The sequence below is a fragment of the Patella vulgata genome, chromosome 2 (assembly GCF_932274485.2).
Source record: "Patella vulgata chromosome 2, xgPatVulg1.2, whole genome shotgun sequence".
NCBI lineage: Eukaryota > Metazoa > Mollusca > Gastropoda > Patellidae > Patella > Patella vulgata.
In genome coordinates this window covers 43,045,430-43,061,148 of record NC_065880.2, presented here as the reverse complement: position 1 = coordinate 43,061,148, position 15,719 = coordinate 43,045,430, and the positions used below count along the sequence as shown (strand labels likewise).

The window sequence follows — 15,719 nt, the reverse complement described above, 5'->3', positions numbered from 1 at the left end:
TTAGCTGCGATGTTTATCAATTTCCATAATTTTTCTGTAAACGCAAGTGACAAAATAGCGTATAATACCGACATCCAAACTCTCATTTTTACCACTTTCCATCAAATTGACTGACACGCGGCCTCGCTCAACTGCGGCCTCGCTTCGTACTCAATCATTTAGCCTCGATCTAAAATTTCCGGGAGTATGACGTCAACGTAACGGTTAATCTCCGCTTACGACGCCATTTAAAAAGTTAATTAATCCATGAAATCCTGTTTAAATCCATGCCGAATCCAAGCCACCCGTGGGTCTACAGAGTTATTTTGGGCTTGGTGTGTAAATAAAGATCTAATTTATAATTTCTATGACATCTGAAGCCTAAATAAAGACTTGCAATAATCAGATTTAGCTCTTGCATAATGTATGTTTAAAGTAAATAACCAGAAAATGCCTCATGACGGCCATCTTGAATTTTTTAATTTCCTCAAGGAAGCCAGGCTGGCATCATCCGGATTCTGGAACTACACATATTGAAGATATATAATACACCAAAAACCTATATTTCAATGTATTACACACCTTTTTTGAGAACTTTATAAGTTTCCTGCCAAAATAAGCCACCATTTTGAATTTGGCCCCCCTAGCGGAATTAGCCGTCATTTTTTAGGAGAAATACCCGTGCTCATTGGATTCAGAGGGTCGAATTCTTATAAAACCCATCTTCAAACCGAGGTCCGAGAGAATCTGTCACATATTTTACCCCACTAAATAACCACAAAATGCCTCATGGCGGCCATATTGAATATTTAAATTTCCCCAAGGGTGCCAGGGTGACATCATCAGGATTCTTAATGTGCACCTACTGAAGATATATAATCCACCAAAAAACATTAAGTGGACTATATTTCCACGTTAAGGCTTAAAATGGGGTTTGGCAACTGGACTAAAAGCACTGTTAACCCGATAGCAGTGTCCGCAGATTTTAAAGTATACTTTTACGATTTGTTCGAAAACATACTAGAGAACTGCTATTTTTTTTTAAATTGGTTGGTTGTTTTTGGGGTTTTTTTTTTTTTGTTTTTTGGGTTTTTTAAGGGGGGGGGGGGGTAATTAAATGTTTATTTCTTTACTTTATGTAGTTGATTATATTTACGCACACATATACACAGAAATGTCAACATGTTAAACTTCAGAGAAAAGACACTAAATGTCTTGTCTTCAAATAAATTACAACTGGATAATCATGACTGAATGTAAAAAGTTACTTCCCCTTGGTGTTGTCTTCTCTACAGAGATGCAAAGAGTGTTGTGATGTAAACAAAAAGTGGTCTTGCACCATTGATAATTATAATCTTGACCAATTTGCTGAATGTAACCTTCTACTTCTAGTCGAATGTTGAAAGTACAGTTTAAGAAAAACAGTGATGTAGCTAATCCCCGAAAATTGAATTATTAAATGCCCATTAAGAGCTACACGCGATATTAATTTTATTTAATACTAATACTAATACTGGTTTTAGTATTACGACAGCAGCGCCTTTATAATAATATATAATATTAATAAATATATTGTTTTTGCAAACCGTGTGTAAGCCTAAAGATCTCTGTTATAGTCAGTCTTAAATAATAATAACAGTTTCCAATAACGATTTCATATTCAGTCAGGTACTGACACTGATTATATAATGTCAGTAAAATATTCAAGAATACCCACAGATGACTGTGAATCAGGTTTGACATTTGACTACAGTTCTCCATTTTCCTATGACACGGATTACAGCTATAAGTACCGTTCAGCATTTAAATACAGCACCAACAAAGATAGACAGATATATTCAAACCTTGATACTGAATCTTGTGAGTAGTTAAGAATTTTTTTCTACATCTGCTGTATTCAACTCAATTAGTCCTAGCCCCTTTCAAATAACAAATCTAAGGTGTTTAAATTAATTATCTGAGATGCAATATGGAAATAACGAGGGTCATGTGAAAGCTTAGACTGAATAATCCAGCCTCTGAAAGCCCTCCGTACCAGAGGGCCGATCAGAGGCTTGATTATGCAATCTAGTTTAAGGGACCACATCATATGACCATAATTCCTTTTTCAGAAGCACTTGCCAATAATTTTAAAGTACTAGGGAGGTAAACGACACAATGGTTCGCAAACTAGATCTGTAGTGCATGGTTGCATTATTTTGTTCCTCTCTGTCCCTGAATAAGACACTCTAGCTGTCTCTTTATTCCAGTTGTAACTGGGTACCAGTAGAACAGAGCACGGTAAATTCTGTATGATGCAGAGAAATGACCTCAAAAAGGAAGGTAAAAATACCCAACATGTCCTGTTAGCCTGTGTCTGCAGACTGAAATAATAAAAGCTAGATGAAAGTGTTAATATTGCATTTTCAAAAAAATTACTCCAAAGGAAATTAAGGTCTCATTTCTTTGTCAATATCCAATCAAGCCTTTTGGGGAATGAAAAAAATTATTCTTATCTTTTCAGTACACTCAACAAGAAGTGGGTTGATATGTCATATATTTTTATCTGGTGTATTTATTCTGCTATTAATTTTAACATTTCCAATATCAATATGGTTTAGTTTTAAGGTGAGTTTCAATTTGATTTTTTTTATCTTTAATCAACAAGAAGTGGGTTGATATATCATTGTTTTATCTGTTGTTTATTCTGCTATTAATTTTAACATTTCCAATATCAATATGGTTTAGTTTTAAGGTGAGTTTCATTGCGTGTTGAAATTTCATCAATTTATTAACTAAAGTTTTCTTTATGAAGACAATATATTTTACACTTTTTATTTACTGTTACTGTTTCATGAAAGCTTTATGACATTACTATATATTTTTGCAGATGGTGCCAAACTTTCAAAAAGTTGTTGTCTTCAGACTGGGGAAGTTAATTGGGGCAAAAGGGCCTGGTAAGCTAATTTGATTCATTTTGTGAGTGTATTAAAAGAATCAGTTATCTCATTGCCCATAATGATATTGAGTTGTGACAGATATTTTGAGTGAAAGAGCCATTGTATGGCAATAAAAGTACTAGTCTAGTATGCCCACTACCAGTTTTATGAATATGATATTAAGCCAATTGTGATGCAAACCAAAGAAGCAATAATTGTCTCAAATATTCTGGTCTTTATATATAAATCTTTAATTCAATATCATCCACAGTCTTCGACATTGCAAACAAGACTTATTGGTCAGTTTAAATCGACCTTGATGTTGTTATTTTACCCTGAAAAGATGGGCTTCTGATATCCAATATTTAAGACAAAATGAAAATTTATGAAAATTTTAAAATTGGCACACGAATCGTGTGCCAGAATGCTTTAGAGCACCATTTGTAATGAAGCAACTCGATGAACGGGGCTAAACATACAAAAAAGTCAGGGGAGAATACTAACACAGTAGACTGGAATAACCAGATGCCAAAGACTGCCATTCAATTTGGATTTTTCGTGTATTTTGCCAAACATAACTGATTAGAAATTACAGTAAAAACAGAAACAATTGATTGTCAATCTGTTTATATACATTCATATTATATTATTATACGTGTTGAGATCCATTTGTGTCCATTTCTAGGTGCCAAAGAATATGGATTTAGTTCCTTTGAAAGGTTAAAAGTTATTGATTTATGAAAAGATCAGTAAGTTCCTAGAAATCTTGCTTACATGTATATTTATAGCAGCATTTCACTAACAAGTGCTGACTATTATGATTTTGGAACCAGCTGTTCAATTATCTTTTAGGAATGGTTTTTGTGATACCCTGTATAGACAGGTTTCATAAAGTTGATGTTAGAATCAAGGCTTTTAATGTTCCACCAAAACAGGTAGACACAAACAATTTTAAAATATTTTATATGTTTTCTTTTTTATAAACCATTACCTACTTTAAGGAGGTTCTAGTATTTTTACAATAGATTGATACTGTTGAACAAGGCTGATAGTTTATCAGTGATGTCCACAACATCACTGCAGTTAAAATTTGATTGTTTGATTTTCAATTTAATGAAATTAAAAGGAGGAAAGAAAGACAATGACTAATGCAAAGCTGCGAAACTTTGAATGAGCAATCAGCAAACATTCAGGATACAGGATAATTATCACTAGCTAAACAGTGCAATAGTTTGGACGGGAATGTCAGTAGCCAAATGTACTGGCTAGACGATATCCACTGAACCAAGGGTCACCTACCAACTCAGTGGTTTAAATAAAAGAATATAACTAAATTTATGTTTAACGATGTAAACCAAATGCCATCCTTGTCTGATCAAATCAAAATATTGAACTGTTCAGAAATGATCAGAAATTTCTCATTTAAGAAATTGTATGAATGACTTAATAATTATGACAATCACTAACCATTAGGTATATTTTTAGACATGGTTATTCAGGACACTTACATAGGCTTTCACCCCAAATAACCTGTTTTATACACTATGACTAAAGAATATCTGAATTTATTTCTTTGTGTGTACAGATTATTATAGGAGATGGTGCAGTGATTGAAGTTGGTGCAGATGTACATTATAGAATAACAGACGTTGAGAAATCTATTACTTGTGTTCAGAATTTGGACCAGTCGACGCGCATCTTAGTTCAGACAGCTCTACTTAAATCATTAGTTCGTAGGAATTTAGCAGAAATAGAGACACAGAGAAATGCTTTGGGAAAAAGTGTTCAGGTTAGGAAAAGGCAATATAAAAGCCCAAACTGGTTTACTAAACCAACTGACAAACTTAACTGCCACTCAAGAATTATGCTCCATCAATATGGATATGATGGAGTTAAGTGTGTCAGTCAGCTTAGTAACCTAGAAGGTAAATATGTTCAGGCATGAAATAACTTAACTTTTTTTTCATGCAGTGTAGATAGTAGATACTGTGATGGCTTCCCAATTATATCACTATAGTTTACTATCATTTGTGGTTGAAAACATTTGTCGAAACATCATGCTATATGTGTACAAACCAGGGATTGTTTTCCATATAAATTGTGTTGTGTTTTTTTATTGTGCTAGCTCAACCTGTAATTGCAAATTGAATCTCAAGTTACAAGTCTTTTACGTTACGAACTAAAATGTTAAAGATACATTATGTAAGAGCTAAATCTACCTTTATTATGGTTTCAAATGTTATATAAACTATTATTTAAACATTTATTCACATGACAAGCCTATAATCAACCCTCTAGACATCAGATGGCCGTGAATTAAATGGATTAGAACTCAAGCGAGATATAAAAATTAACTAATAATATGGATAACAAAGACTTAGTTTCAATTGTCAAATACCATTGCTAAGATAATAAACAATCATGTCAAAATTCAAACACTGATAACTTGACCCAGAATAAAGTAATTTGAATGAAATTTTCAATATATCCATTTTCATTATCTATTTTTGAACAGTCACGTCTTTATCTAAATATTCCGTAATGCATCTTTAAAATGGACTAAAAATATACTTTTAATGATATAACATAAAAGGTAAAAGTTAAGATTGACATATAAAGCAAACTAATTTGTTTTATATCTTAGTATTTGAGCATTTTTGTTCACATATTATAAAGAATGACTTGCGACTTCTGGTTCATTTTTCTATCAGGGGTCACATTATTTAATGAATCATGTGTTATTAAAGCTATAATAGCTAAAAAAATAGATAACGTAAAGAGGATATGCTGAAAATTTCAGTCAAATTGTTCCACTCTGAGTCAAGATATTAGCGATTGAACTTTCGGCCTAGCCTTGATCATCATTACTAAAGTCGGTACGATAAAAAACAAAGTATCGATTATCCATTTTGACGTTAAATCATCCGTCATAAAATGTATTCAAATCCATTTAATATCGCAGGCTAACGATGGCATGGAGAGTTGATTATGGTCTGGCTAATTTAATTTATGTCTAATTAATCATTTAGATAACAATTCAGGCCTAAAGAAAGACCTGCTATAGGCAGATTTAGCTCTTGCATAATGTCTGTTTAATGTATAATAGGTAGCTTTCAGACTTACCTGATACATGTACATATGTAGACTATTTATTTCACTAATACGCTTGTATAAAGTGCTCTTTATTATTAATGGTTAACAAAAAATAGCAACACGGTTGAGCAAGCAGTTCTATTTACATTCAGATTTGGATCTATCACACATTTATCCACATTTCTGCTAATAATAGTATCACGAAATGCTGATGTAGTGGTCAGAATATTCCTGTTGTTATTTTGTTAGATTATTAAACATACATTATGCAAGAGCTAAATCTGCCTATTTCAGGTCTTTCTTTATGCCTGAAATGTTATCTAAATTATTAATTAGACATATTAATTAACCTATCCAGGCCATAATCAACTCTAGATGGCAGCGCTAGCCTGCGATCTTTAGTGGATTGTAAGCCGATTTACTGCATAACTTTCCTTCTCGATTAAATGGATAATCGAGACTATGCTGTTTATCGTACTGACTTTAGTAATGATGACCGAGGCTTATGGGAATTTCAGTCGCTTAGTTCTCGGTTCATAGTGGATCAATTTGAATGAAATTTTCACCAAATTGCCTTTACATTATCTAGTTTTTAACTATTATAGTGAGAACTGCCAACTCGTTACCGAATCTCCCATAATGTATCTTTAAGCTACATGTTTATTTTATAGGAGACATCTAATGAGACTTGTATAACATGGGGTGTAGAAATATGTAGAATAGAATTGTAAGTAACACTGTGACATATTAGAAGTATGTTAAATTCAGTCAAATCATTATAAAGTTGAAAGTTGTTTGTTTACCAGTTCACAGATGAACCCAATAATATAATCGTTTTAATATTCTATATGTCATAAATAATATGTATTACTGTATTTGAATTCCTGTTATGGTATATTTATAGATCACAAGTAAAGGTATTAAGAGGACCACCAGCTAAATCGACTCCTACAATGATGTTCCCTCCTGGAATGATGCCACCTGGTGCCTCCTCATCTAATCTACCTCCAGCTATTCAACAATTAGCATCTGCTCTACTAACAGCACAGGGTAAATAACTCCAACAAATCAATTTTGAAATGTGGTTATATATTGTCTTCATCTCTGTCGGTCTATTTGTAGTTTTCCACAATTGTTTGTGTGTGATCAACGAGTTGTGGTCTTTGATCACTTAGAAAAATGTTGAAGCTGATAAATAATTCTGTCCACATTGACTTTAATCCATGACATTTCATGGAATATAACAATATTTTGAACATTCTGATTGTCTTAATCTTTATAAAGACAAAAACAGCCCAACAAGCATCTGATGAAAATACTGTAGGGTGTTGACCATCTCAACTTTTTTCTACACCAGCTTAAAGGTATCTTAGGTTATGACGTCATTTTCGTAGGAGACATCCCCAATTTTTGTCTGTTTATCTACTGATCCTCTTGTCTCAAATTCATGAATATTCACCAAAACCTGGCAAGCACTCTTTAATTCTGGACCAAATGTCACCACAAATTGACACGTGACAGGGAAAAGAACAAATCGTATTTGACTGTCATGAAATCGGGGGGAAACAATTACTAGTCTTAGTCCTTGATCATTATGGTCCTTGATCGGTTAGAAATATTTTGAGGCTTAAGTGAACTTCAAGATTGACTTGAAATGTTCTTGTTCATGATAAGAAGAAGCATATTGGTTTTCAACGATTTTCAATAATTCATTTTGAAGTTACAACAGCCCATTGATCACATTGACAAATCTTTATCAACATATCTTTATTTTATCTTTTGGACCAGAAAGTGTTTAGATTTAGGAGAATTAGGGATGACTCATAAATTACACAAATGAATTCAGGTTCTACTAAGAAATAACAATGATGTACGAAGGCTGGCTGAAAAGTTCTAAGCCTATCTGTGAAAGACCTGTACGAAGTCGATAGTTTCCATTTATTTTTCTACTTACTGGTAGTCCCCTTCGAGGTGTACACACTTTTGCCAACGATGTTGCAAAGCCAGGATGCTGGCCAGAAAGACATTTTCTTCAGCCACCCTAAAAAAAGTTGTTCACAGCTGACATGATGTCATCATTACTAGAAAAATGACGACCGGCCAGTTCCTTTTTCATTTTTGGAAACAGGTGCAAGTATGACGGGCCAAATCGGGCCAAAAAATTATCAGGATCGGCTTCAAAATGGCACAGATTGTCACAGGACGTCAGGAATCTGACACATTTCTGATCCAACAGTCAAGAGCTTTTGTCATTCCTAACTCGTTGGCACTAATATGCTCAACCCTCCCATGAGAGATGCCCACAGCAATATGTTGTCAAGGCTCTCTCTGCCACACTTAAATTCCGCAGCCCACTTCTTTACTGTGGAAGGGGCACCATCCCCTAAAGTGGAGACCACGTCTCCATGTATCTGTGTTGGGGTCAGTCCTTTCAGTTGCAGGTACTTGATGACTGCCTTATAGCTAATTCTATCCATCTCATGGTGATTTAAATAGGTAGGTTCACAAGATGATCTGGTATGAAGACAATAATAACACTAAAGTTGCAGTTCTTATGTCTATGATTCATTCAATAATTGATGGCAAAAGTGTGGTCCAACCCAATTGATCTATCCTTTTCAGGTTTAGAACTTTTCAGCCAGCCCTCATATATACATTGTAGGTCTTTGCTCTGTATGATTTATTTTAATATAAATTTAAAGACATAAACATTTGATTACTAGTAAGAGTATCCTTGGCCAGTAATAATTATAAAAATGCAAATCCTATGTTTTGATGAACTATTGTTGTGTTAAACAATCATGAAATAAGACATTTTATAACAATCTAGTAACTACTATTTGCATTCAGTAGATTTTAATTATGATAACTATGATGATGTCTGTTCTAGGTAATGGAGCTGTTCCTGCCCAACAACAAGCTGCACCTCAAAGTGCCACAAGTCTTGGTAGTTCAGAAACTATGACAGCGGCAGACATTTTACAAGCTGTTCAAGCCGTCTTAACAGAGAGTTTAGTTCAAAAAGTTGATGCCATTATTCAATTTCAAATAACTGGAGATACAGGAGGTTTATATTACCTGGATTTGAAACATGGAAAAGGTACTGCTGGAGAGGGAATGGCACCTAACGGAGAATCAGATGCAACACTAATGATGTCTGTGGATGATCTCCAGGCAATGTTTACAGGTCAAATTAAACCATTCCAGGCGTATATGTCTGGAAGACTTGAGGCAGCCGGTGATTTAGATGCAGCTATGAGATTAGAAGAGGTTATTAAAAAAATAACAGGGAAGTCCTGAGGTGAAGACATGATGTTTGAAAAAATCTAGACATCATTTCATGTTAATAGATCAAAATATATTAGAAGCATGACAAGCCACATCATTCATATTATATTTCAAAAGTTAAAATATTTTAATTAAGAGACTGTTATTATTATGTTGTTTTTATGTTATAAAGTGGATCTGAGTATAAAAGACAATCATGAAAATGATAGGCCAATTCTAATTACTATATTTTTCTAAGAGAGATAAAGATGGTAGTTGGTTTAGAGTTGCATATTTTATCGCAAAAGGAAAAGCCAGAGAATGTCTGAGGTTCTTTCTTGGACACCTGATACCACTTCTCATGGTAGTCCACATTACTAAGTAGGTGTTGCATTGTGTCGGAGCTAAATCTGCCTATTCCATGTCTTTAGTGATTCATGTCATACATGAGGTAGGGTATGCTTACTATTTCTAGAACACCTGATACCACTAAGCATAGCTACTTAACTTGTTCTACAGTTGTATATTTCAAGATTTCTTGAATAATTTCAAAATAATTTAATTTGGTACATAAAATACTTCATGGTTTTTAGAAAATAAAAATCATAAATCTGTCAATATTGTTCCTATAAAAAAAATCTCTATTCAGATTCTTGTCTGATTTAATGAGTTCCTACAATATGTATTTTTGTGTCTTGTAGGGATAAGTGGATAACACTAGTTCAATATGACAACAAGGGTTCAATATTAATTTGTGGCTTAAGTGAATTTAACAAGATTATACAAGAGTTATTGACCTAGACTTTGATTTTTTGAGATTTGCCATTTTCTAAAACCTCCAAGTTAGCTTATTTATAATAGGCTGGTAGGAGAACTTCAGATTAACAGCAGCTGTAAAAAATAAAATCCGAAACAAATGATCCTTGCTCTTTATGAAAGGTCTATTTGGATGGCCGAATGGTCAGCAGGTGCACGCTATATCATAAGGTCTGTCATTGAATCAACTGGCATGGTTTCGATTCCCCAGCTTTACGTGGCAAGGAGGGTTGCCTGTCCAACCTCGTGGGTTTTCTCCGGGTCCCCTGTTTTTTTCTCACTGCTAAAGACCCCTACGCACAAGTGAATTGTTGAAATAAAATTGAACCATATGTTAGTCCCGAAATGACCAAGTTTGTGTCGAGTGGACATTAAACCCATCTCTGTCTCTCTCACTCACCTACTCGAAACTTTGTGCAAAATGTATAGGATATTCAAATGTATCAAGAATGATTACCCCTAGACACGGGCCATAGCCAGCTGGTAAAATTTGGTGGCAGTGTCTGCCAGAGCGGGGGGTCTACGGGTCCTCCCCCAGAAAATTTTGAAAATCTGGTGCTCTCTCCTCGCATCTGAGTGCATTCCTGGGCCTCAAATTGAAGTGCCTCAGGCAGGGTTTTATGGCTGAAATTTCCTTCTTCGACTCCTCCCGCTGATATCATCTTGAGGGTAGTAGAGAGTGTCTTTTGATTTACACGGAGAACTCTATACAGCTGTAGTATCAAATTTAAAGTGAACTATAGGTATTCTATTATTCTATTCATAGAATTACAGTATAGGCGTAAAAACATGATCTCTTTCATTACTAGAAAGATATTTCCGGCACGGAAAACAGAAATACGCGTCTTTTTGGACCGAGTACTCAAGCCAAGAACGATGGGTGTACCCACTTACTTTGAAATAAACAAGTCTGTTTCCCAAATTTAGTTTTCGGTGGGTTCACTACACGGGGCTGGGCTGACACATCATTGTCAAGATCAGATGGATAAGCCGCTTTCGTCTTGGACTGGACATCAGGCAGTGAATCGTTGGAATTAGGTGCTGCTGATCCTGGTGCTGGTGTGGTAGATGTCAAAAATGTTCTGCCAGTTCTACCAGTGCAAATGGCAACACTGGACGCAAGTCGGATGCTCAACCCCAAAAGCTAATATACATTAACACATGACTAACGTATAAAATGCAGGGCCGTAACTAGCTCAGAGCAACGAGGGGGAGGGCGGGAAGTGTACTCGGGGGTGCTGTAAAATTGACGGACAATGTATATCTATTCTTTTTATGGTCGACAATTTTTTCACGGGGGCGGGGGGGGGTTAACTTTTTGCAGGGGATCTCCCCCCCCCCCCAGTTACGGGCCTGCTTGAATGGCCATCCCCAAGCATCGTCAGCAGCAGAGTACTCTGCACTGCGGAGCGTACAAACTGTAGATCGAACCCCGTTCCCAACAATATTATATATGTAGAGAACGAATGTGACCATGGCACTGCATCTCTTGGTGAACTTGTGATTCTAATGATGAACTCTGGACAGAAGAAACCAACTCTGGTCCAGAACAGGGGGTATAGTTGTGAAACTAAATCGGAGAGATTTTGATTTGATAGTTTTTACGTATTTTTGCAACAGGTTTCGAAGTGTTTTGGTTCTGTTATGCAAGATCTTTTTCGACCTTCTAAAGTAAAATTTCGGTGATAAGACCACCTAAAGTTACGTTTTAAATGTTACTATTATTAATTAGAACAGGTTTCGCTTTAGTTTTTATATTTTACGCTGACATTTATTGCTTTAAATTATCCGCGTGCAAAAATGGAAAATTGGAACTTTTGACCCCCGGGGTCACAAAGAACAAAGGTGAATTTAGCAAGTTTACATTTTTATTGAAAGAATGATTACCTTCGATCATTTTCAGCATGTTTTCATGATATATAAGAATGGCTGCGCCTTCACTTTCAGTGCAAATGACCTCATTTGACCTTTGACCCCCGAATATCTCGAAAACGCTCCAACAGCGGACTGATTACCACTCGGCATCGTATTCTACGCAAAATTGTACTCTAGAAATGTTGGTCTGGCTTTGTGCCCATTTGATGGACACACCCCCCCCCCCCCCCCCCCCCCCCCGCACTGAGCTTCCAGACTATATTCACAGTGAATCACTAGTGAGTGGGACGACAGACTGTAGAATTGTTATTTCTACTCTCACAAAACAGGCGAAATTGACGGACGGGCCTCAAGATTCTGTCACATTTCTTATCCTTTTGTTAAAGAGTTAAAGAGAATCTGATCCCAATTGTCATGACATTGACTAAAAAGTTTTCAGGCCCAGTCCCCAAAAATTAAAAGGTCAGTATTTTTTCGCGCCTGCGCCGCTAGATTCCATTATGACACCATTCTTCTACTCCTCTGTGGTCTTACACTGCCTCGGCACTATCATATTCACGGTTATAGTGAACTGCCCAGTTAGTAGTACCGCTGGTGCGTGGGTCGTGGGGCGACAGACTGTACAAATGTTCTGACAACTCTTGCAAAACAGGCGGAATTGACAGGGGCAGATTTCGAGATTCTATCCCACTGACTCCTATTTCTGGTTCTCTTAATTATTCACAAGAATTTGCTCCCAGCAATGCCCTCAAATGCCAGGATATTAATTCAATTTTTCAAAATTTTCTCAGGTTGCTCAGTGTTAGCCACTGCCCCAAAGGTTCACATAAATTTAATAACAAAATCAATAACAATCATCATATGACATAAACTTTATGTCAACTTTATGCTTTCCACGGAGATAACGATCGGCGAACAGCTACATGTATATGGGCAATACGATCTATGTTCTACCGGGACGCCCAGTGTTATAGTATAGCCAGTATTTTGTTGACATTTATTGTGGGGGTGTGATTGTGGATGGCGCCCACGATTTGGAACCGCCCCACTCCACCCCAATTCCCAGCTTCCAGATCAGAAACTGGCCCCTAGAAAACTATCATCTGTGGTGCTCGGCCCCTGACTGCGTCACTCGTATTAGGGACATGTGGCATTTTTGCTACCCCCCCCCCCCCAAACAAAATCTTTATGTACGCCCCTGTATCTGATGCTTAACGTCACCGGCTCGCCTCAATCCTCTGACTGATACGATGTATAATCTTCTTGGCAAAAGCCAATGCCAACCAGATAACAGAACACACGCACAGATGTGGCTGCTTCACTGATGATGAACAAACGAAACAGATACCGAAAGAAAACAGTTAACCTATTTAAATGTAATCTCGAGATTCCATTTAAATAAGTTGTTTTGTTTGTTTAAAAACATACCTTCATATTCATCTGGTAAACACTGGGATAAAGCTAAACTCTCATCTTGGAACTTGAGGCCCATTTAATTTGTTAGGGATAAACTCCTTCATTTAATCATCTATTTATTTTTTTATTCATTTATTAATACAGTTGTCAGAGGTTACACTTTTGGAATAATAAATTGATGTTTGGGGCAAACCATTGAGCATCGAGTATACGAATCCCTACTTCTTCTGAATAAACCCACATTTGGAGGTTTTGTGTCCGGTGAAAAGGGCGGGCCTTACGTTGCATTTATTTAAACTAAGGGTTGGGACGTGATTGGATCCCGGGAACCTTTGATTTTGGCTAGCTAGAACCTACATTTTTGCTTATAAGTCCCAAGATACTACATTTGTTGACGGACTTGACCTCATACTATATATTGGCGAGCTTAGTAAGATACATTTTTTGCAGACATAAGCCCCTCCTACTACACTGTGGTATTATTTGTACTAAACCAAAAGATGCCACTCCTAACGGTATAATTAGTGATAAAGCAATTTAAAAAATAAAACGAACGTAATTTCTAAAGCTGCTGTAATAACCAATAAGCTAAATATTACTGCTATTCAGATTTTTTACTGCTGTAATAGTTGATAGATGTGTAGAGAATTTCACGTGCGATGGCTATTTATAGCTTCATTGACTCTACCGCTTGGGTATTATCATACTGCGTAGTAAGCGAGAAATCAGTTAGAGACATGCCACTGAAGCGTGTACATTCGCCGTTTCGAGACAAATTTTCTGTACGGAAAATTTTGGGTGCGCGGGTTACCCTAACAATATATTTTTTACGGCTGTAATTGTTGATAGATGTGTAGAGAATTTCAAGTGCGATGGCTATTTATAGACTCATAGACTCTGTTATCGCACTGCGTGATTAGTCAGAAATCACTTCGAGACAAGCCACTGAAGCGTGCACATTCGCCGTGTCGAGTTCAACTTTCTATAACATGGGCCTGGCAAAGTTCGTCGTCCGAATCGTTTGACAACATTGTACAAAAAAGTGAATACAGGTTAAAAGAAAGACAACTGTCTAGTCGTTCGGATGGGACGAAAAACCGACGTCCCGTGTACACATTGGCGTGCACGTAAAAGATGCCTTGACAGTTGGAATTCGATAAAGAGTAGGCCACAGTGCCGCTGTCCGGGCAAAATTTCCCTCATAGCACACTGTATGGCGTATGCCCGTCTTCATTAGCCCAGTTCGGAGCAGAACAGTAAGACGTTAAACTCCATTTCATTTCATACGATAAGTTAAACATACATTATGCAAGAGCTAAATCTGCTTACTGCAGGTCTTTCTTTAGGCCTGAAATGTTATCTAAATTATTAATTAGACATTAATTAAACATGCATTATGCAAGAGCAAAATCTGCTTATTACAAGTCTTTCTTTAGGCCTGAAATGTTATCTAAATTATCAATTAGGCATTAATTAACTTATTCAGACCATAATAAACTCTCGATGTCAAGCCTAGCTTTCGATGTTGGCTGGATTAGATTTCTATATGCCGCTAACGGCCGTTGATAATTAAATCAGAAAAAGTGGATAATCGAGACTATGCTGTTTATATTAATGATTTTAGTAATGATGACCGAGACTATGCAAAAATTTCATCCGCTTCTTTCTCGGCTCATAGTGGATCAATTTGACTGAAATTTTCAGCAAATTACCTTTACACTATCTAGTTTTTAACTATTATAGCGAGAACTGCCATCTCTTTATCTTATCTCCCATAATGTATCTTTAACTTATCCAGACCATAATCAACTCTCGATGTCATCGCTTGCCTGCGATGTTTATTGGATTAGGTTCCGATATGCTGTTCGACTTCCATTCATGAACTAATCATGAAGTGGATAATCGAGACTATGTTTTTTTATCGTAGGCTACCTACTTTAGTAATGATGATCGAGATTAGGCCGAACATTTAATCGCTAAAATCTCGGATCAGAGTGGATCAATTTGACTGAAATTTTCAGCAAATTCCATTTACATTATCTAGATTTTAACTGTTATAGTAAGAATTGCCAGCTCTTTATCTAATCTCCCATAATGTATCTTTAACAAGAAGATAACATCATGGACCTTATGTATATAAGGTTCATGATAAAATGCGAGGTGAGCTGATAAGATTAGAATGTTTTAAAGCCAGGCTCACACACATGAAAAAGTCATAGCGTAAGGATGTCTGCGATCTGATTTTTTCTAACAAACTATATTTGAGCGTAACGTAGACAATCGTGGCCTATCGCAGTTTCGAACATGCTCAAAAATTTCAAATCGTATCATTGCTGAGAAACCTTTATTGCTGCG

At 36.2% G+C, this 15,719-nt stretch overlaps 1 protein-coding gene across 2 annotated transcripts; it reads left to right on the top strand.

The window, feature by feature from the left end:
• Nucleotides 1-1,263: 1,263 nt before the first annotated feature.
• On the top strand, nucleotides 1,264-10,177 carry LOC126811395 (stomatin-like protein 1). 2 transcript variants are annotated; one of them, XM_050536985.2, is made up of 8 exons: nucleotides 1,264-1,839; nucleotides 2,483-2,586; nucleotides 2,849-2,915; nucleotides 3,750-3,832; nucleotides 4,483-4,686; nucleotides 6,662-6,717; nucleotides 6,895-7,040; nucleotides 8,881-10,177. In XM_050536985.2, the coding sequence occupies exons 1-8, from the start codon at nucleotides 1,668-1,670 to the stop codon at nucleotides 9,288-9,290; spliced, it is 1,242 nt and encodes a 413-aa protein (XP_050392942.1). In that variant the 5' UTR covers nucleotides 1,264-1,667; the 3' UTR covers nucleotides 9,291-10,177. The 2 variants fall into 2 exon arrangements, with proteins under 2 accessions (XP_050392942.1, XP_055955112.1); XM_056099137.1 differs by lacking the exons at nucleotides 1,264-1,839; nucleotides 2,483-2,586 and adding an exon at nucleotides 2,666-2,713.
• Nucleotides 10,178-15,719: the final 5,542 nt, after the last annotated feature.

Coding starts and splice junctions, on each gene's coding strand:
- LOC126811395 (XM_050536985.2), top strand. CDS start 1,668: ATGTCAGTAAAATATTCAAGAATACCCACAGATGACTGTGAATCAGGT. Junction 4,687..6,661: donor CTTTGGGAAAAAGTGTTCAG/GTTAGGAAAAGG, acceptor TTTATTTTATAG/GAGACATCTAATGAGACTTG. Junction 7,041..8,880: donor TGCTCTACTAACAGCACAGG/GTAAATAACTCC, acceptor TGTCTGTTCTAG/GTAATGGAGCTGTTCCTGCC.